This window comes from Vitis riparia, chromosome 4, assembly GCF_004353265.1.
Source record: "Vitis riparia cultivar Riparia Gloire de Montpellier isolate 1030 chromosome 4, EGFV_Vit.rip_1.0, whole genome shotgun sequence".
Classification (NCBI taxonomy): Eukaryota; Viridiplantae; Streptophyta; class Magnoliopsida; order Vitales; family Vitaceae; genus Vitis; species Vitis riparia.
This window is the reverse complement of record NC_048434.1, coordinates 18,644,171-18,666,931: the sequence shown is the minus strand read 5'-3', so window position 1 is coordinate 18,666,931 and position 22,761 is coordinate 18,644,171. Positions and strand designations below refer to the sequence as shown.

The window sequence follows — 22,761 nt, the reverse complement described above, 5'->3', positions numbered from 1 at the left end:
GCAAATTTTGGGACCAATCACTGGTCTAAAATTGAATATATCATCACCAGAGAGGCGCACCGATTTCCTCGTTTATTTCAAGAGTCAAAACGTGGCTTTCCCTGCTGGGTAAAATGGATATACAAATAATAATACTAATAAAAAGGATTCATTAGAGAAACGGAGCATAGAACCGAGCTTTATGATATATGCTTATGCATCCCTTTAATATCGAGTGAGGAACTCCACAATAAGTTTTCAGGGAACTATCGCTCAGATTCTTATAAAGCAAAATATTTATCAAAACTTGCTCAATTGAACTGTTCTCATTTTCTCAAAAGGCCGCATCAATTTGTCACCCACATCTCAAATTTCTGACAGCAAAAATTGGAAGAATGAGAACCTAATTAGGCACACAGTTTGTCTCAGATATGGGGACACGAAGCACCAAGTATAATTTTTCTTGCCGCTCCCTGTCACAAACTTTGGGCAGCACGAGTGATTTTAATGGGATCAAGTAAACATAGAAGAATGGAGACTTGCAGCCTTGGATCCTCAACATTCTTCACATTATTGACTATTATTCCCTGATGAGGTTACTGCCACCATGTCTTTTGTTGATTGCTTCAAACTCTTACCTAGTTCTTGTGAAACCTGACAAAAATGGATAGAATAAAACTTTATTAGGATTTTGATCAATGTTCATTTCCAATATATCAAGCACAGGAACAGAGTTGCTCCCCTATTCCTACTCACTACTAAATTCCAGAACCTAAACCAATTCTTTCAAAAATTTAGAATTAACTCTTACCAACCAACTGGAAACAGCAGTTTTTTTTATTCACCACTTTAATTGTAAGCACTTGGTACACAACCCATAAAGGGCTGGAATTTCATACTTACAGATGAGTTTTAGAAGTCCTTGTTAATGGTCCCACAATTGACCCAGCAAATTTCCAACAAAAAACGCTCCAGATAACTATACAGTCATAATAATTCACCACTCTTATACCCAACCACTACTTCCCACCACAAAGACCAAATGAAAAACTCTTGACAGATCCCACCATCAAGATCTGATTCATACCATTTAAGAAAGCAATTATTGCAAGCATTCAATCTATGAAATTCTTCTCGGAGGATAGAGAGAACATGAGATTGAAGAATTGAAAGGCTACCAAGAAAGTGTGATGATTACTATGTCAGAAGCTATACAGCCCACATAAATGGCTAACTTTTGAGGGTGCAGTGACTAGCCCAGACGTTAAATTTGTCACTACTTCATTCCATAAAATCATTATACATTAGTTACTACAATAGTGTTTTAGATTTTCAAAGAGTCTGTTTGACCATCATTCATAAGTTTCTACTTTCTACAATACAAAAAGTGTAATGAATGAACAGACAGCTCACAAACAATAAAAAACAGATAAAACAAAACTAGCGTGAAAATGTCCAATGTGACTAATCACGGCAAGGGAATAGGCAGGAATCAGCAATGAACCTACTGAAAAAATTGAACATTGAAATCTATGTCAAAATTAACAAATAGAACAAACAAGAGGACAAGTACCTACTGCTTATTACTCATAACAAAGGGAAAATGCTCTCTTTTTAACAGGTAACAGAGCTTGGCTACAAATAGATGCAACCATAGTGACTGGAATATTCTTCCAACCTTTTCATGGCTAATAGGATTTTCCCCACAAAAGAAGGCAAATTTCTCAAGTAAACATTCCACTAGATGTACTTTGAGAGAGGAAGAGGACTGAAAATTAATGGAAAAATTAGATGTTGGCTCATGGAATTCTAGAGCAGATAAATTTCTCACCAAAGGTGATCACAGGTGGAAGGAGGGATCACCACCCAATCAGACAATGAGCAAAAAGAGAAATATAAATAAATAAAGGAAACCCAGACCAATGTGTTTAAAAACGCCCAAAAACCCCCCTGTGCTTTTTAAAAACAAATGACCCTGGAACTCCAATATACAGGAGATATCCTCTAGGGCAAGCATGGACAAGGACAGGGATTTGGAATAGGAGGAGATGCAATCAGATGAATGGTTGGACTACAGTCATTGGCCTCAGATTACAATTGCATGAGGTAACCAAGAAAATACACACTTGCAGTGGCCAAACACTCTAATTATTACATTGCTGGGTGAATCCATAAGACATAATTCATCTGAAATACAGAAAAGAGAATGATGAGCAAAATGCAAGATTGACATCTTGAACTGGAGCGAGATTTTTATCTGATGTAATTTACCAACAGGGAAATCCCTGGATTTGTGCTTCCAGAGGATCTGCATCACCTCTGATAGTCAACACTATCTCCTTGTGCCAAAATGGCAATACAAATTTGGACTGTTGGTAGTGACAATAAGCCTGAAAGCTTTGTCAGCATTAGTGATGGTGCTACCAAGTATTTTGGTGAAGATATCTTAACACATATTGGAAATTCACTGTCGGCAAATGTAAGAGTCAATATCCCAATAGCACTGGCAAGTGGCATCTTAGACAGATTACTTACACAAGTGGACTGGCAACCATTTATAAAAACTCCTTTGCAGAATTCCTGAATTAATATCAAACAGCTCCCCTAATTGATACAAGTATAGTTAATGCCCTCAAGCAGGATGGAGGACTAGGGCCTGAAAATATAATCAACATAAAGCTGGTCTTGCTAGCCAAAATGAGAGGGAGTATGCTAAGAGAACAAGTCTCTGGAACAAACTTCTAACTGGTCTTGCTCATTCTTTCTTTCTTATATATATATATATATATATATATATATATAGAGGGAGAGAGAGAGAGAGAGAGAAAGAAAGAATGAGCAAAAGAAAGAAAAAGTTGAGGCTTGAAATGGAGATTTCCAGTCATGAACAGGACAGATTTTGCAGGCATATCTAAACCAAGAATATAAAAATCCACTAAAAAATAAATCAAACATGGAAAAAATGTAGATAATAACTTAAAAAATGGCTTCTGAGACTAGCCTCTCCCTGAAGTGAAGAAGATTGATTGGAAATCTCCAATACCCCCACAGCTGAGAAACTCTTATTCCTAGGCAGGATGGCATGGACCAAGACAGCCATGGGTAGCTTTAGTTGAAATCAGCTTACCACATTCAAGCTTACAATGATACTGGTGACACTCGAGACCCAAATCAGAAAGGTATCCTGAAGATTAGTATTCCTTGCCAAGACATATTTAGCATGTCAAACAGAAAGAATACAATCAAGCAGAAATAGCACCCATAAGAACCTAACTCAAGATAATAGCTGCCCCAGATGCCACTCTGTGAGAGGACTGAATACAGCATTCATGTATGACAAGAATGTATTGACCTAAGTGATATTTCAGTGACTTGGTCCTTTCTATCAAAAACCAGTCCTCAGTTCCTTTGGCAGAATGGATTCACTTAACATCAAAGAAATGACAAATGAATCAGCAACCTGATTCCTCAACCCATATCTTTTGCTTTGGCCAATGGAAACAATGGATATAAAGAAACCAAGTTCTGTTCAAATACTACAAACCCCTATCCTAGTCCTGTGAAATATAACATCGATCAGACCCAAGTAGATAAACATCATTGTCAATTCCTAAATTATATTTTTCCTTCTATTCTTATCGTGGGCTCTTTATTGGAATCATAAGGTTTTCTAAACATTGGGATATAGATTAAAAAATGTATGTATATATTATGCATATATGAAACATACACTCATTGCAAATCAAAGTAAAGAACAATATATAACCAATCTCAGGAGAGATACTAAGGATAAAAGAGGCAACTATATACTACCAATTTCAATATAATGCACACACACACACACATATATATTACACACACACACATGAAATGCAAGAGTTTATAAATTTATGTGCAGCTTCATCATAAAATCTGAGTGCTGCCTTCATCAGTTCAAGAGGCTCTTTTAGATTGGCATGAAATTTTTGTGGGGAAAAAAGCAAAAGAAGGCTTGGAAGGCTGCTCCTTTCTGTATTATTATTATTATTATTTGGACTAATTGGAAGGAGTGATATCAGAGATCATTTGAAAGTGTAGAGCTAACCTCAAATCTCAGTCTCTTTGTACTCCCTTGATGTGGTTTAAGAGGTTCATAGATGGGATGTCAATGTCTACAGTAGATTTTGTAGATTGGTTTGGTCTCGCTAGGGAGAGGATGTTGTTTTTGTTTCTCTTCTTTTTGCCTTTTGGCATTTCTTTGTATATGTCATGTGTGCTTTATGCATATATCAAATGCATCATCAGTTTTAGACAACTACAGACATGGATACGAAAACCTAGAACAAGCCAAAAACTCAAATGATACATCTAGATTTTCCCACCCTTCACATATGTAAGGTTGTTACTACCACAACTCTTCTTCTTCTTCTTCTTCTTCTTTTTTTTGATAGTTATTACCTCCACAACTCTAAGTAGGATCCCAGGACATCAAAACAGAATTAGGTAATAGACTTATCAAAAAAAAAAAAACAGAATTAGGTAATAGATCAATTCTACAGACCAAAAAACAAATGGAAAAAACAACATAATAATACATTAATATGTTTATAAATAACAGAAATTTAGAAATAGCCAAAATTTCCTTACAAATGAGAAAAATAGAACAGTAGACAAAACTTACAAATTGAAGCAAACATGGGGAAAGGGGAATTAATCCAAACCATGAATAGTCTTATAAAATTAAAAATAAACAAGGATGTAGGTGAAACAAATTTTAAAAATGATGATTAAAACTTACACTAGTAACTTGAGAAAGCATCTATGAATGCTTTAGGTAGATTGGCAGTTCCAGGTCAAAATTCCTATTTTACTCCCAGCTTTCAAAATCCTCCCTTGGACTACTTGCCTATTGAATATCAAGGTAGTTTGAAAGTGTGTAAAGGCAAAGGTAAGCGGTTTGAGGTTGTGGATGGACATAAATGAATCAACCATGTCTTCAAATCATTATTGTCTTAATTTTTGCAATAGAAGATCAGAGAAAGTTAATCGGTAGCAATCTTTTTGGCTCAGTCTTTTTGCATTCTATTTCGTGATTGATCCATCGTTAAGAATGATTCATCCATCTTCATATAAGAGGGCAGTGTAATGTACATATCCATCTGTCCAAATCAAAATTTGATCGGTCTACATAAAAACCTTTTTTAAAACTTTCTGGTTGAATCTCAGCCATTTGATCAATCTCAACCCTCACTATTTAAACCCGAATTTCCTTTTAAGGTGTCTTAATTTTTGCAATAGAAGATCAGAGAAAGTTAATCGGTGGCAATCTTTTTGGCTCAGTCTTTTTGCATTCTATTTCGTGATTGATCCATCGTTAAGAATGATTCATCCATCTTCATATAAGAGGGCAGTGTAATGTACGTATCCATCTGTCCAAATCAAAATTTGATCGGTCTACATAAAAACCTTTTTTAAAACTTTCTGGTTGAATCTCGGCCATTTGATCAATCTCAACCCTCACTATTTAAACCTGAATTTCCTTTTAAGGGTTTAAGGGAAACATAGTAGCTGTCATACACCCTCCTATTGTGCTCCTTTTTTTTTTCTAAATTGTGAATGTTTGTTTCCCAAGAAAATGCATCTTGTTTTTGAGCTATAAAACAGTCTTTCATTGGATTTTCTCATAAAATATGGAATGATTCATTTGGTTCATCCATCCCATCTCTCATTGTTGCCTTTGTATTGGGATAAAACTCATTTTCTTCTTGATTGGACTTCAAGAAGTGGCTCAAATTGAGCTTGGTGTCAACTCCAAATGTATTCCCAAAGAAAAAGGTGTATAGCTAAAGTTGGAAGGAGCTAGTCAAGTAACTCAATGAGTGGATTGGTGGACTTGAGCTAGACAAAATTCTTTTTGATTGGTAAATTCTTCTACTCAGAGATCTTCCATGTTAAATCCCAATATCATTGTCTCTTTCACTTTATTTCTTCTTTTGGTTATTTCTATTTGCCAACCTTTGCTAGTGAAATTTACACTATTGGAATGAGCTTATTGGTTTAGGATATGGATTGAATTTGATCATTTAAGCTTAAGAGAGTTTTGATATAATCTCTTTTTGGCTATGAAATTAATAGGTATTTGGATATGTGATTGGTGTTGTTGAATGTTTATATAAATCTTGATTAGAGATTGTTAATTCATTTGCATGTGAATTACATTGCTTAAATTGTTGGGAGAGTGTTGGTGCATACATTCTTGCATGAGGTTTTGATTGTTTGTTGAAAATATTGAAAGCGAAAAATAAGAAAAAATAGGAGAGGTGATAACCCAGCTTTGAGAACCATCTCAAACATGTAAAAATACTTACTCACATGTTCTATAGGTGTAATTCATAGTTAGTTAAGACTCATCAACATATTCAAATGTAAAATTAGACTAGATTAGATTATGTCTTTTAAAGAACACTCTTTCAAATCTTCCTATCTATTTTATGTCTCTCTTTATAATTCCTAGAAAAGTGAAAATTAGATTAGAGAGAAATCAAACAGACTTTTTGTGGGGAGATTTGGGAGATAGGAGAAAGATCCACTTGGTAAAATGGTCAGATGTGTGTAAGGCTAAAAATTGTAGAGGTTTGGGGCTAAGAAGACTGAATAGTCTCAATCAAGCTTTGTTAGGCAAATGGCTTTGGAGGTTCTCTATTGAGCATAAGAGCTTGTGGAGGAAGATCCTCTATGGAAAATTTGGGGAGTTGGAAAGGGGTTGGACTACTAGAGTGTGGAGAGACTCCTTTGGGATGAGCCTTTGGAAGGACATTAGAAAAGGGTGGGAAGAGTTCAATGTCAGAACTTCTATCTGTGTAGGAAATGGTATACATACAAGTTTTTGGTGGGACATTTGGGTGGAGGATTTCAAGCTAAAAGATGTTTACCCTACGTTTTTTAGAATAGCTTCTCATAAAAATGCTACAATGCGGAATTATGGAAAAGAAATGGGAATGAAGAGGAGTGTTGGGAGGTTCTTTTTAGAAGACCTTTCCAAGATTGGAAGGTAGAGGAGGTGACCCACTTTTTGGGTTTTCTATGTCTGTTTAAAGTGCAAAAAGGTGAGGACACTTTATATTGGAAAGAAGATAGAAGGGGAACCTTTCTTGTCAAGTCTTATTATTGTTCTATAAGGATGGAGAACAATGTAGTTTTTCCTAGCAAGGAAGTTTGGGGATCCCGTGCTCCTCTGAGAACTTGCTTTTTTGCTTGAAAAGTTGTTTTCAGAGAATATCTTAACTGTAGATACTTTAATGAAGAGAGGATGACAAATGGTCAATAAATGTAATCTTTGTAAAGATAGTGAAGAAACAACCGATCACATTTTGATTCGTTGTGCCAAGATAAGAGAGCTATGAACCTTTTTTTTAGCCATTTTGGAGTGGCTTGGGTATTTCCAGATTCAGTGAGAAATCCCCTCCTACAATGGAAGGTTAAGGGGCTTCAAAAGAAGAATAGAGCAGTTTGTCGTTTGGCCCTCATTTGCTTATTTTGGTGTATTTGGGAAGAGCGCAATCGAAGGACTTTCAAAGATGAAGAGTTTTTCAACCAAAGTTTAAAGGATTTCTTTAGTCAGACACTTTTTGAGTGGTCCAGGGACTCTTTGGAGTTGGATTTCCCCTCTATATTGAATTTCCTTGATACTCTTTTTTGTGGTTAGCTTTGCTTTGTTTGTTAGTGTAGACCATCTTTGTATAAGGTATGATTTGGCTTTTTTTTGTGTATATAGCCTATATACGTAGAGTGCGCCCCCTCCTTTTTAGCGCTTTTTAATGCATGTTCTTGTTGTCTATAAAAAAAAAATAAATAAATAAAATAAAATTCAAATGTAAAATTATCTTAGTAGATACTATTTCTATGACAACTTGAAATGTAAAAAAAATCACCATTGGCAAATGCTTTTTGTAACAAAATAAAAATTGAAACATTGGGTTCATCTTAAACAACATAGCTAAATTAAGAACTTTCTAAAAAAGTTTGGAGGGCAGCACCTTTATGCTTTTTCTAGACATTTTGGAAAGAGAGAAATAAAAGATGTTTTGAGAATGTGGAGCTCTTTGTCCAAAGGCTGAAATTCTTGTTTTTGTGTAACTTGTTAACCTAGACCAAACCGTTTATAGGTAAAAGATCAATGTCCATAGTTGATTTCATTGATTGGTTGGCATCGATTCGAGGGAAAGAGTAGTTTCTTGTTTTCTCTTCCTTTTTTGGTGCTTTTTGGCAGTCATTGTATATATCGTGTGTACTTTGGTGCATCCTTTTTGGAGCTTTTCAATACTATTTTCATTTACGGATAAAAAAAAAAAAAAAAGAACTTTCAAAAACCTTATTAAAATTCTCATGTAAACAGGATAAAGATTTTAATTTTCCAATAAGTGACATAGAAAGAGCCCAAGAAGAAACAAACAATAATAATTAACAGGGGAAATCTAGTATAAAGGCATTCAAATGGACTAGGAAATAGGATATTGAACATGACATGAGCAGAATAAATTAATGTCAAAGAAAATAATATTATAACTTGTAATCAAGGTAAATAGTACCTAAACCTAAGAACAGTTTCAGGAAAAGATGAAATTAGCTACAAATCACATTATGTAAAATAGAAATAATGATCCTACTAGAATTCTTGTTAAAACATAAATAAGTAAATCAAGTTTTGATTTCTTTTGCAGGCAGAAACCCCTTAACCTAATGATTCCAATTCCAAAACCAGAAGATTTCAATATCATTGAAAGTGAGGGGTTCAGTTTTTTGTAGTTTCTTTAGGGCTGTTTTGATTTGCCTTTGGTCAGTGTACTTCTAGCGTATTTGGGTGTGACCCTCTTTTCTTTTTAGGCATTTGTAATCTCATATTCATTCTATTTGTTTATCAAAAAATATCATGAGCACTTTTGATTTTTGGCTGCTTCCACAGTAATGTAAGACAGGTCGCTGTAAATTTATAATTTGGAAGTTGTCACTGAGGTCCAGTTACAAAGCTTCTCTTTCCCCATAAGGATGCTACTATGTGAGGCCAAAAACACTTCCCATTCGACTCCCCCAATTGGACAATATACTCATTAGTTATTTTTCATTTTTAAACCAAATCATCATACTTCTACTATAGATTTCATAATCATCATGTCAGTTAAAAGAAACTAGGAACCAGTTCAAATTCAGCTAATAGGTATTTTGTGATTTATGATACAAATAATAAATGGGAAGCCTGTTGGGCCCCTCATTTCTCTAGGCTCCTAAATGATTGGGAGATGGACATGGTAGAGTGCTTTCTTTTGAGTTTGCAAAAGAGAAGTATGTGCAGGGAAGAGGAAGATAATGTGATTTGGACTGGGTCAAAAAATGGGAAGATCACTGTTAAAGCCCTTTGCTCGGTTTTAGAGTCAAGAAACTCAGTGTTGTTTCTGGAAAATGTGATTCGGTACTCTTGGGTGCCACCAAAGTTGGGCTTTTTTGCTTCGGAGGCTACTTGGGCAAAGGTTTTAACTTTGATTATTTAAAGAGTAGAGGGTGGTCTTTGGCAAACAAATATTTCCTTTGTCAGTTGGAGGAAGAGTTCATCGAACACATTCTTATCCATTGTGTCAAAACAAAGATATTATGAAATATATTGTTTTCCCTTTTGGCATGTTTTGGGTGCTTCTGAGAGATTAGGATGGCATGGTTCTTTTGTGGAAAAAAAAAAACTTAAAAAGATATGGTAGATTGCTCCCCTAAGCTTATCTTAGGCCCTATAAGAGGAAAGAAACAGTAGATTTTTTTAAAATGGGAAGCATTCTATTCAACGACTAAAAGACTCTTTCCTTTGTAATATATGGGCTTGGTTCACGTTGTTTTTAAGTTCGGGTCCTCCATACAGAGTTTGTTGTCGATTAGATTCACAGTGAAGGGTGTTGTTTTTTGTGGTCCCTTTATTTAATTTTTTATTGGAGGCGCTTTTAGGCATCTGTTTATATTTCCCGTGTCCTTTGACTTGATATTTTGCCCTCTTGTTTGTAATATTTTCTTGCTTTATATACACGTAATCACGTATATACATATACAGCACGGCACAAACATCAAACATCAACGTGGAAGAAACATGAAAAAAGAGCGCAATTTCGAAATTCAAAGCTCCAATCCTCTGTTAGGTTCCCAAAAAAAAATTGAGAGAAAAAGAAAGAAGACTCTAATGCAACATTCACAATCTTTCACCTTTCTAGCATTTTTTGAGACGAAATCTTTCAGGGAGTAGACATAGAAGGAGTACGAACCGTTGATTGGATAAGAGGCGGATCGAGATCGATGTTCCTCACAGACATCCTAGCGATCTCGGATATGGCATCCTCTCGAACACCAGGGTCGTCATTTGTCAAGTCCTCGTATGCAGCCTCGAATGCCTCCTGCCAGAATCTCGGCAATCTGCTCCGCCGGCTGTTGGTGTACACATCCCACATGTGCTTCACCACCTTCTCCCTCTCCTCCATTTCCTGTTTCCACAAAAATCCACCGATCACAAGACCCCTCACTGTCCCTCACATTTGCACCAAGATCCAATGACAAAGCTCAGGTGTACAAACAGAAAGAAAGCGAAAGAAACAGACCAGAACATCGAGATCGTCGTGGATGTGGTAGTCGAGGTCGTCGGAAATATGGTTGAGGTTGCCGGCGGACCACCGGAGAGTAACGGTGCCGGTGAACATAGACCAGAAAGCGAGGAGCAGAATCGCTGCCAACGCCCAGAACTTGTACCGACCCCTCCCAAAAACACTCGCATCTGAGATATCTTTCTTCGCATTTGTGGTCGGCGCCGTTGTCGGAAGGGAATCATCATCCTTCATTGCTACGTCGCCTCGATCACACAGATTTTCCCGATTCGGATTCGAATTTCAGTTTGATCAAACACTGAATCCCAAGCTTCTCTCTCACAAGAAAGAGAGAACCCCAGATTTGGAAGGAAAATAAGGGAGGGACAGCATTTGGATTTACCAGTTTCCCGAAATTGGAAAACAATTCTATAGTTTGCGATCCACCGTACTAAATAGTCTTCATTCCACGATCCCTGTACATTACTTTATTTATTAATCTCTCACCGTCAATTTGCTATTCTATTATACCATTTAGTCAAGGGAATCTAAGGGGGAATGAGAAGTCAATCGTCCCAAAGCGACGTCGTTTTATTTCGCTTTGGCAGTTGATCCTGAGATCTACCGCTGTGCTGACGGAGAAGCTTCTGTAGCTGGTGGGCACGACTAGCGGCTACGTCACCTTCCACGCATACACCAAGTGTGCCTCCCTTTTCTTTAAACTTTAATTTTAGTACTAATCTCGGCTACCTGTTTAGTTATGGGTTCATTTGTCTCAAAATTATGATTAAATACCGTTAATCCGTTGAACAAAAATACCCTCACTTTAATTTCAATCGGAAAGTTTGACTTTACATACTCTGACACTCCTCTTAACGTCATATTTTCCCATCTTTTTATCTTTGATGGGTTTTCTTTCTGCTATATGTATTACTAGCCACATGTCATGGCACTATGAGTAAGTGAGGTAGGTGAGTACATTTATAGGGCCAGCCATATTTCAAATTCCACGTTTAAATTACCTATCTCATTAAATTCATAAGTGTATTGTCGGGTTTATTTTTTTATTAGAATAAATTTTTTTTTTTTTACTATTATTTAATATAAAAAAATGCTAGATATATACCTTCCAAAATAATTTTAATTTTTTTTTTATAATAAAACCAAAATCAGAAATTTATACGTATAGCATGAAGAGCACCGACTCATGTAAGACTGTAATATACGTATAGCGGTATAGGAAGCTCTGAATGAAGCTGCCGACAATGCCTTAAAAGTGGAATTAGATTTCCACCGACACCCCACGCAAAACCCGAGGTGATTGGATTAGATATTGATTCGATGGGCAACGGTCAACAAAGAATTGAAAAAACTTGGAAATCTGCTTGTATATACACGGTTTCTTTATACTCACACAATGTATCATATAAAGGTGGCTGGTGACTGGTTAAATTATATTAAAAATCTATGGTGTGTGATATATGTTCTCATCTCGAGTCTCAACTAGCTATGGCTTTGTTCTTTCCGCATGCAGGTCAGGTCAGGGGGGAGGCAGAAAAAAATCATTGGACAAACCCCATATATTGAAATCCACCTCTTCAATCCTCCACGTTTCTTCCATCTCCCTCTTGTGACTGGCGGAATGTGATCCATATCTGAACACCGTCACCACAGTCTTACCACTGTGGGCTATGTTCACTCCCTCCACGTATCTGTAGTCCTCTATCACTGATTCCGAGCTTGTCTCCCAGAACACGCCGTCGTCCCCTCCGTGTTCATCCTGAGCAGCCTCGAGTCCTCAAACTGCATGAGGAGGCCCGACCTCTGGCTGAAATACCCCCAGATTGTGTGGTGGATGATTTCAAACTTTGGGCTGCTCTGTGCCTCCCGTACTGCCCTGCTCGTCTCCAGCTTCAGTATGAAACAGTCCTCGTTGTTTATTATTTTCTCCCCGATGCAGACCGCGTCAATAAATAGGTTGGCTGTGGACCTCGGATCCAACCCCTGCCCACAAACACAAAATTCGATTGAAAACTAGAGAAAATTGCATAAAAAATTGATCCACTGCGGGTCCTTTCTTGAAAAGTACCTGAGTCGAGCTTAACAGGGTTTTTTTAACGTTGATCTGCCAAACCCGTTCTCTTAACTGTGGTTTCTTTGGATAGTAGAGAGGGTATTGGGAATCTAGTTAATCCATTACACGTCACTCATTAGATAATATATATTTTTTATTTTATAAAAAATATTATATTTGATATATAGGTTTTTTTGGATGATAACAAAAATATTAAGTATATTTCGGCAACTATCTTTCAAGAGCAATGTAAGATGTAGTTTGTGTTTTTATTTTTTATTTTTGTTGAAAATGACTTGTTTTTAAATTTTAATTAATATTATTATATTTTTTTGTTAACTTATTACTCATTTTTTAATCTTTTTTGAATAAATAGATTTCAGAAGACAAAAATAATTTATTGATTTTTTTTACTTAATATAAATAAAATGTAAAAAAAAACAATATAATACTTAATATTATTAAGCATTATTTCGTTTTAAGTTTTTGTTTTAAATTAAATTATAAAAAAACAAATATCACCTTAATTTATTTTATAACTATTTTTTAAGATAGTTTTTTTTTCTTCTATAAAACAAAATTTATATTGGTAATAAAAAAAATTTGTTCTTTCAATAAAAATAAATTTCTATTTAGAAAGCATTTGTAAAAACAGTTCTAGTTAACAATACTTTTAATTATTCTTCGTATCTATATAATTTTTTAAAAAACAATCCTAAAAAAATTAGATGAAAATAACAAAATAACAATTAAAAATATCAATAAAAACAATTTTTTTTTTTTGTCAAACGAAGTTTCTTATATTTTGTTTCAAAAAGTACAAAATTATTTTAAAATATAATTATCAAATAAAACCTAAAGTAATATTAAGTTGTTTTCACTTTTAAAAATAATTATATACATATAGATAATAATTAAAAATAAAATATTACAAATAAAAATTATTTTGAAAACATATTTTTAAATGCACAAAAAAAATATTAAAAATATTTCGAATTCCAAAAAAAACAATTTTCAAATTATATTTTACAACTCTTGTCGAAAAGGCTTTCAAACATAATATAAAGGATTTATTTTCCCAAATATATTAGATAGAACCAACTGGGAAGATAGGAAAAGTGAAGCAAATTGCAATAACATACCTGTAGAAAACGACGCAAGGGTCTGGGGGCACCCTTGGAGATGGGTGATTGCTGGTTTGAGCACTGCCTCCATGAAAGCTTGCCATTGCTACCAGATATCACCTTGCAACCTGACACAACGAGCTCTAACCACCACATATCCGGATTCTTTTGCCAAAGCACAAATCCTCCGATCTCTTCAGTAGTACCCACCTTCACGTGTAGGTCGCTTTGGTAAAACTCTGATGCACTGATCCTCACCTGTCCGATTGCACACATGCTGTTCACTGAGCTCAGCGCTGGTTGTCCTCCTGTTGCTGCTATATACTGTTGGACAATATACTTGGCTGTGGAAGCTTCCTGGAAAGAAGGAACAATATTCCTCAAATGGTTCTAAAAAATGGAGGACAATGACTTGAGATGATTAATTAGATTGCAAGATTCAATATTATGGTTCCAAAATAAGCTGCTGATCATACTTGCACCCAGACCCGAATTACATGCCTCAAAATATGCATGACATTGAAGAGATCAACCATGCAGGAGTTCCAGCGGCGTGTCTCCAGGTGGGTCAATGGCAAACTCATGAATCATGACGATATGACAAAACAAGTATGGAGATGAATCTGAAAGGGAAGGTTCTTAGTTCTTACAATGGAACTATCTCTGATGGGACGGTGGACGGAGTTGTCCAATCTGACCTGAAGAGGAATAAGAGGGGATCCAACAATGTAAAGAAGAAAGGATAACTCATTAAAACGTCCGGCGATGATGGGCGACGACCATTTCTCTGCAGTTTGAGCCTTCATCCAGGTGAGCATGTTGTGACAGCGAAGAGCAAGGTTGCTGCCCATGCTTGCGAACATTTCTTCCGGGATTGGGACCTCAAGGACGGTCTCCAGGCCATCATCTCGATCAAAATTTGGACAGAGTTTCCTCATATGAGAAAAAAAGAAAAGAAAAGAGACAGAAAAGCACGGAGGTCTGTGAAAATGGAAGTGATGTTGAGAGAGAAAGGGCAGAAAAGAAAGGCCCACCACCTTCCTCTATGCTCAGAAATCTGTAGAATTGGCAAAGGAGAATGAAAATGAGACGGGCATGGAGTCAATTGACCTAAGGCTCTCCTTGCTTTTAGCTGTCGTGTGGGCACGATTACTGTTCATCTTTCTCACTTCTATTCAAGGGGCCTAATCCATTTTGCTCCTAACCCCATTTGCTGACAAAATAAACCAAGTGGTTCATAGTTATTACTTCTCACACTAATAAATGTGCCTCTTCGAAATTGGTTTTTAAAAATATCAAGATTAAAAAATTGTTTTCAAATCTGTCATGTATTTTGGAAAAAAATATCTTTAAGATATGAAGACTAAAATTTAATTTCTAAATTTACTACAATTTATGATGAATTAAATAGAAATTTATCTTTTTTAAAAGATATTCAATAATTTTGAAATTGTCATTAACAAAAATATAATTTTGGATTGGTATTTCATAATTATCATAGATTTAGAAAAAAAAATTATTAAAACTATCATTTTTTTTTTTTACAAATATGCTTTTTTTTATATAAAAATAATAAAATTAGGAAAAAAAAATCACCTTTCTCCCCTACTAGCTATTTTAAAAGGCATGCATTTTCCTTCAACTGTATTAAAAAATGTTTGAAAGTCATAAATGAGAAGAAGTAATATTTTGACAATAAAACAAATCATACATTTAGGGTCTATTCCACAACTATTTTTGAAAATAATTTTTTTATTCTCAAAAAAAAAAAAAACCTTTAATAACTATTTTTTTTCTATTTTTAAATAATAGAAATTAGAGTATTTTTAGATAATATTTTTGGTTGTTTTTATTGATTATTTTAAAAAATAATTATACAAATATGTAAAATGATTAAAAATAAAACTCTGAATATAAAAATTATTTTGAAAATATATTTAAAGGTATTAAAAAAAAAAATTTAATTTCAAATTCGATCTCAACCAAACTTTTATTCTACAAAACATTATTAAATAATTTTCAAAAACTATTTTTTAGAACTTATTTAAACTAGAGAGTATGTGGCCAAACATAATTAAATCTCTTTCAACTTATTTAAACTAGAGAGTATGTGGCCAGCATTTCCCTATTGGAAATCCTGGGGCATGATTTAGGAATCCTCTAAGTTGCCTTTAGATTACGTTTCAAAAAACCGTTGTTAATTTTTTTTTTTTTTTTTGCTTATATCTTTATATAGGTGATAAAGAATGACAAAAGTATCGCATATATAGTGGATGCCAATGACTAGTTTATTAAATTTAGTTATGAAAGGGAATGAAAGTATTTACAATTAAAATAGGAATGTAATAAAAGGAACCGAAATAAAACTTTTTATTAAAGGATTACAAAATCATTAAGAAAGAGAATGAAAAAAAAATTATAATAAATTTAGAAAAAACGAGTTTCCATCTACTTATATAAAAATAATTATAAAATAGAAACCTTCAAACCTTTAAAATTAATTCAAGATTCAACACTATTATAATGTAAAATAGTCAAAGACATTTTATAATAAATATTTTTTATTAATAAAATTATTAATTATATAAAAATAAATAAAGTATGAGTAATGCACTATTATAATGTAAGATATGATAATTATTATGTATTGGAGACAAAATTTAATTTTTCAAATTGTGAAATCCGAAGGTGGAGGATATAATATTCCGTTTGCTTAAATTTTGGATGTAAATTTAAGTCAATTTCCAATGGAATCAAGTAAACTAGTACAGTCAACAAATGAGAAGAAAGCATAATTAAGATTTTAATAGTCAATTATTTTGCAAACAAATGAAGTGGATTTGAGTCACCCTTATCCAAACCCAATCTTGTTTATTTATATTTATTATATTATAAAGCGAGTCACCCTTATTCAAACCCGATCTTGTTTATTTATATCTATTATATTATAAAGATATAATAAATAAGTGGTTTTGAGTCACTCTTATCCAATCCCGATCTCATTTATTTATATCTATTCTATTATTAGGCAAGGTCGAGATCAAACCCAATTCCCCAATACGGGCCTCTTTTTTGCCATCTCCAAAGCTGTCGAAGGCATCCATCTCTTTTTGTTAATTAATACTACTATTTTCTGTTTCTCGTTTACTTTTTATACTCACCATGTTAGACATCAAACAGGGAATAACATAGGTGAACTAAACACACAGCTAGTCTCTTTTGTCTATAGCCACCTATAGCATAGCTCAAGCTTGGCCTCCACCGGAGTCTAAAGGCAGTTCCAGACCCAAAAGGGACTAACCAAACCATTGATGGAGTTGCAGTGAAGCCGCATATGCTTAAATTTTTGGGGGTCAAATGGAGTGGCTAGAAAGAAATTTGAACCCCACTTGGTTTCAGGTTTCAACTTCAAACAAGTGAGAGCCTCCACAGGTTTAAGATAAAAGAAGCTCATGATATTTTGTTCCATTGTTGGTGTGTACCACGTGTTTCTGAGGTACGTACATTAGAACGGAAAAAATGACAGTTGACTTGGGACACTTGACACAGACCACAAATAAAAACATATATCATAAACATGCGAACTACGTACAGTGCTGAACAGCAATAAACCAGTATAAAACGAGAATAGTGGAGTTGGAAATCTAAGCCTCAACTTCAGAGATAATCATCCTACTGGCTGAGCTTCAATACCTGCATTTTTAGATTTAGATCTACCCCCCCTGGTAAAGAGCATCTCCATTTCTTCCAAGGGCTTCCCCTTGGTCTCAGGCAGGAGGAAATAGAAGAAGATCCAAGCCACTACGGATATGCCAGCAAACATGAAGAAAGCGCCACCTATGGTAATGGCCTTGTAGATGGGAATGAAGCTTATTGAAATAGCAGCATTGGTGCCCCTATTCACTGCCACCCCAATACTAGCTCCTTGTGCCCTTAACTTGAGAGGAAATATCTCTGCCGGATAGACCCAAGTGACAGGAGCAACCCCAATGTTGAAGAAAGCCACAAAGGTGTAGGTAGCAACTAAACTAAGGTTAAGTGCCCAAAAGAGCCTCTCTTTAGCGTGCTCCACCATGGTTAAACCAAACCCTAATCCAGTTAGGGCTACAATCATACCAGTTGTGCTTGTTAGCAGGAGGGGCCTCCTCCCTACTCTGTCAATTAAGAGTGTGGACAGTGCCATAAATGTCAGCTTTGTGATCCCCACCCCAACAGTGGCAAGCAATAGCTTGTCCTTACTGGTGACTCCAGCTTTCTTCAGGATTCTTGGACTGAATAACATGACAGCTTCTATTCCAGTGGCGTGCTCAAAGAAATGGATTCCAATCGTGGCCAGTAACATCCAACGGACGGCAGGGGTGGGCCTTAGTAATAGCTCTTTCCACACCCCTCCACCGTGAGTGTTACTTGGAGGCTTGACAACATCCTCGTTGCAGTCTTCGTCAATTCCTGCAGCAATCTTTATGTCCCGGTACCGAATTTCAGCTTCTTCTCTAGTATTAGATACTCGCAACAAGATTTTCTCGGCGTCTCCGAGTCGGCCTTGCATCACTAACCACCGAGGGGACTCAGGCATCTTAAGAATACCAATAGCCAAGCCAAGTGATGGGACTGCCGCAATACCGAGCATCAACCTCCAGCCTAGTTTTAGAGGCAATTCAGCCATAAAGTAGTTTGCGAGGTAGCCAGATAATATTCCTGTACTGATGCCAAGCTCTGGGAGAGAGGTCAAAAAGCCCCTAGACTTAGGAGATGAAATCTCGGCGGAGTAAACAGGTGCAATCATGAGCGCATAGCCCACGCCGATCCCAGCAGTGCATCTTCCAGTCAATAGAACTGCGTAATTAGGGGCATAGCCCATCAGAACTGAACCAACCAAGAAGATGATGGAGGCTAGGACAATTGTGTATCGACGGCCTAAGAAATCGGATGTTCTTCCCGCAGCAAGGGAACCCACCAGCGCGCACACGTTTAGGATTCCCGCCAGGACTGACACTTGGGTATCATTGACTTTGAGATCTTCTTTTATGAATAGCATGGCTCCACTCATAACACCAGTGTCTGAAGAATACAAACCAAAACTTAATGATATTTCAATTCAAACCCAGAAGAACAAATCACTACTCATACCATACAATCATACATATTCTCACATGCAGTGGAATTAAAAAAAAAAACAGAAGAAAAAACATTCTAAACCCTATAAAAGCAATCTCAGAAAGAAAAGCATGCCGGCGAGACGCTCTGTGCATCTGCATGGAAAGAAAGAGAAGACAGACGTACCATAACCAAATATAATGGAGATCATAGAAGCAACTGCGGCACAAGCGCAGGCATACTTGTTGATCCCTGTTTGATTCTTCCCCTCCTCCTTTGAATCCATTCCTTCTACTCTGTCTCTGTGTTTGTGAAGCTGTATGGTGCCTCCTCGTCACCTATATATAGTATTATTATTGGATCGATCAAGACCATCCGGTACAAAGCCAGTACTCAGTTGACGCATGAACGGCTTCACAGTTGCCACGCCCCCCACTAACCAACAATAAAGGAGCTCTTCTTGACCCCTTAATACCTAATTCAATTCACCTAAGAAGAAAATTGGAATATATATATATACATATCAATTGTATAACCAAAGAAATAAAAAGAAAAAAATATGGAGAAATTAAAGGGATTGTCGCCCACTTTCCATAAACTTAGGGATCATGAATCCATGATCTAAATGGATAGGTCAATTTTCTTATCCTCTTATTTATTTTTTTAGGATAAGACTGAGAAACGATCCTACCTGTACTTGGCCTTTTCTTGGTTATCCCAGAGAGTCAACCGTTCCACACTGTTTTTTCTTTCTTTTCAATCAGACCTAAACCCTACTTAAGACTTAAGACTTAAGAGGCAGAATCCAATCTCATATGGATTCTGAATTGACAACCTCTTAATTAATTGGATTAATATTTCTTACTTAGTATGCTGTAGTTGTGTTCGGTAGGAAGAAAGTGAATTGAATTGGGAAAAAAAATTATTATTCTTTTATAATTATAGAAATTATAAAATCGGATTATTTCTAAATAATTACTTCTTAATTTATATGATCTTGATATGATTTTGTTGGGTTAAATTCTTTTTTAGGAAGAAAATGCTTACCATAAAAAAACATTTTTATACCATTTAAAACTTCACCATTATTTTCTCAAAATTGAGATATTCCTATAATGTTTTTTATTTTACAATCTTGTTAATAGCCAGTTTGACACACCCTTTAAAAGATATAACTTATAAGAAAAGAAAAATAAAAAGAAACCCTATGTTTGGTTGTTATAATACTTGAAGGAAAATACCTAAAAAGAAAGGAAAAAAAATGTTCAAGTTTTATACTAATTTTAATTATATTTGAATTTCTTTTAAGTTTCTTGTGATAAAACAAATATAAAAAAAAAATCATTTTTCTTAATATATATATTTTTTTCAAAACACCATAGTATGTGTTTTTTTTTTTTTTGGAAGGTTAGTTGTTGATTAAAAGAAGAGTTTGAGAGAAAGTGGGGCAGTTTGGGTCATCCATATGAATCCTGTCTCATTTATTCAAAATAATTCTCATTCTTATTCCATTAAAAAAAATTAAAAGACTCCACCAAAAAAATAGAGCGGACATTATTGAAGATGGGAGTGAGGTACAACAAGGTTTTTATTCCACCCCTCTTCTCATGGAGCCGTATGTGGAAGTTACCGCTCATATAGCTCCCACCCAGCAAGCAGTTAACCTTCCTCTACAAGGAATGGAAGTGTATAAATTATTTTTTATATACATTTTTGAATTATTTTTTATTTTTTAATATATAAATGAAATAATTTTAAAATATACAAGTTTTATACTAATTTTAATTACATTTGATTTTTTTTAAGTTTCTCGTGATAAAACAAATATAAAAAAAAATCATTTTTCTTAATATATATATATATATATATATATATATATAATTTTTTATCGCTTCCATGGCATATACTCAATTTCATCTATTTAAATAATAAATTTTTCAAAATAAGAATGTTTCCTGATAAAATAAGTAAACTAACATTAAGAGAAATATGAGTAATCTTATGATGCATAATAAGTCCAAACATGATATGGGGCATAATAAGTCCAAACATTTGCATAATGTTCAACATTTCAAGTTAAATCACCATAGTATGTGTTTTTTTATTTTTTTTGAAGGTTGGTTGTTGACTAAAAGAAGAGTTTGAGAGAAAGTGGGGCAATTCGGTCATCTCATCTGAACATTTTATTTATTCAAAATAATTCTCATTCTTATCTCATAAAAAAAAATTAAAAAAACTCCCCAAAAAAAATAGAGCAAACCCCATTGAAGACAGAAGTGAGGTACAATAAGGTTTTTATTCTATCTCACTTCTCATGGAGCCGTATGTGTGGACGTTACCGCTCATATAGCTCCCGCCTAGCAAGCAGTTAGTCTTCCTTTACAAGAAAATGGAAGTGTATAAATTATTTCTATATACATTTTTGAATTATATTTTTATTTTTAATATATAAATTAAATCATTTTAAAATGTACAAGTTTTATACTAATTTTAATTATATTTGAATTTCTTTTAAGTTTCTCGGGATAAAATAAATATAAAAAAATCATTTTTCTTAATATATATTTTTTATTAATAAAATTATACTTAATATCATCGCTTCCATGGCATATACTCAATTTCCAACCTTTCAAGTCAAAACATCATAGCATGTGTTTTTTTTTTTTTTTTTTTTTGAAGGTTGGTTGTTGACTAAAAGAAGAGTTGAGAGAAAGTGGGACTGGATGGGTCATCCCATCCGAATCCCGTCTCATTTATTCAAAATAATTTTCATTCTTATCCCATTAAAAAAAAATTAAAAGACTTCCCAAAAAAAGAGCAAATCCCATTGAAGACGTGAGTGAGGTACAACAAGGTTTTTATTTCATCCCACTTCTCATGGAGCCTCATATAGCTCTCACCCAACAAGCAGTTAGTCTTCCTCTACAAAAAATAAAAGTGTATAAATTATTTTTATATACATTTTTGAATTATTATTTTTTTAATATATAAAATAAATAATTTTAAAATATATAAGTTTTATACTAATTTTAATTATATTTGAATTTCTTTTAAGTTTCTTGTGATAAAATAAATATAAAAAAAATCATTTTTCTTAATATATTTTTTTATTAATAAAATTATACTTAATATCATCGCTTCCATGGTATATACTCAATTTCATTTATTTAAATAATAAATTTTTTTCCTAATAAAATAAGTAAACTACCATTAAGGAGAAATATAAGTAATCTTATGGTATGGAGCATAATAAGTCCAAACATTTGTCATAATGTCCGACCTTTCAAGTCAAAACACTATAATATGTTTTTTTTTTTTTTTTTGAAGGTTGGTTGTTGACTAAAAGAAGAGTTGAGAGAAAATGGGATTGGATGGGTCATCCCATCTGAATCCCGTCTCATTTATTCAAAATAATTTTCATTCTTATCCCATTAAAAAGTTAAAAGATTCCCCCCAAAAATTAAAGCAAACCCCATTGAAAACGGAAGTGAGGTACAACAAAGTTTTTATTCCACCCCTTTCTCATGGAGCCCATACGTGGACGTTACCGCTCATATAGCTCCCAGCCAACAAACAGTTAGCCTTCCTCTACAAAAAATGGAAGTGTGGATGAATCGACATCAAATAGAGGAATTAGGTTTTTCTTTTCAGCAATAACATGATAAAAGCATCTCTTATACAAAAATCATGTGATCCCCCCTTCCCTTATCATGCCAATTAGTCTGTCTTATTCATTCATAATAATTCTTGTTCTACTACGTTTAATTTTTTTGATATTTTTTTTAAAACTCTTGTTTAAAAATTTATTTTTAAAGTTTTTTAAACTACATTATTTAAAAATTATAATTTTTTCTACCTTATTTTATTAAAAAGTAATTTACTCAACCTTTTATTCTTC

General features: G+C 34.3%; 2 protein-coding genes across 3 annotated transcripts; both read right to left on the bottom strand.

Annotated features, from left to right (window-relative positions):
- Positions 1–129: 129 nt before the first annotated feature.
- On the bottom strand, positions 130–19,322 carry LOC117912365 (probable polyol transporter 6). Of its 2 annotated transcripts, XM_034826923.1 has the most exons (6): positions 19,050–19,311; positions 18,335–18,827; positions 11,424–11,428; positions 10,587–10,825; positions 10,257–10,472; positions 130–633 (listed from the first exon to the last, which is right to left on the bottom strand). In XM_034826923.1, the coding sequence occupies exons 1-6, from the start codon at positions 19,147–19,149 to the stop codon at positions 550–552; spliced, it is 1,137 nt and encodes a 378-aa protein (XP_034682814.1). In that variant the 5' UTR covers positions 19,150–19,311; the 3' UTR covers positions 130–549. The 2 variants fall into 2 exon arrangements, with proteins under 2 accessions (XP_034682814.1, XP_034682813.1); XM_034826922.1 differs by lacking the exons at positions 130–633; positions 10,257–10,472; positions 10,587–10,825; positions 11,424–11,428 and having other exon boundaries at positions 17,200–18,827; positions 19,050–19,322.
- On the bottom strand, positions 11,866–14,802 carry LOC117912366. Its single transcript, XM_034826924.1, is given in 4 exon segments — positions 11,866–12,335; positions 12,338–12,572; positions 13,785–14,123; positions 14,417–14,802. Coding segments are annotated over 4 exon segments (1,089 nt in total). The 5' UTR covers positions 14,705–14,802; the 3' UTR covers positions 11,866–12,108.
- Positions 19,323–22,761: the final 3,439 nt, after the last annotated feature.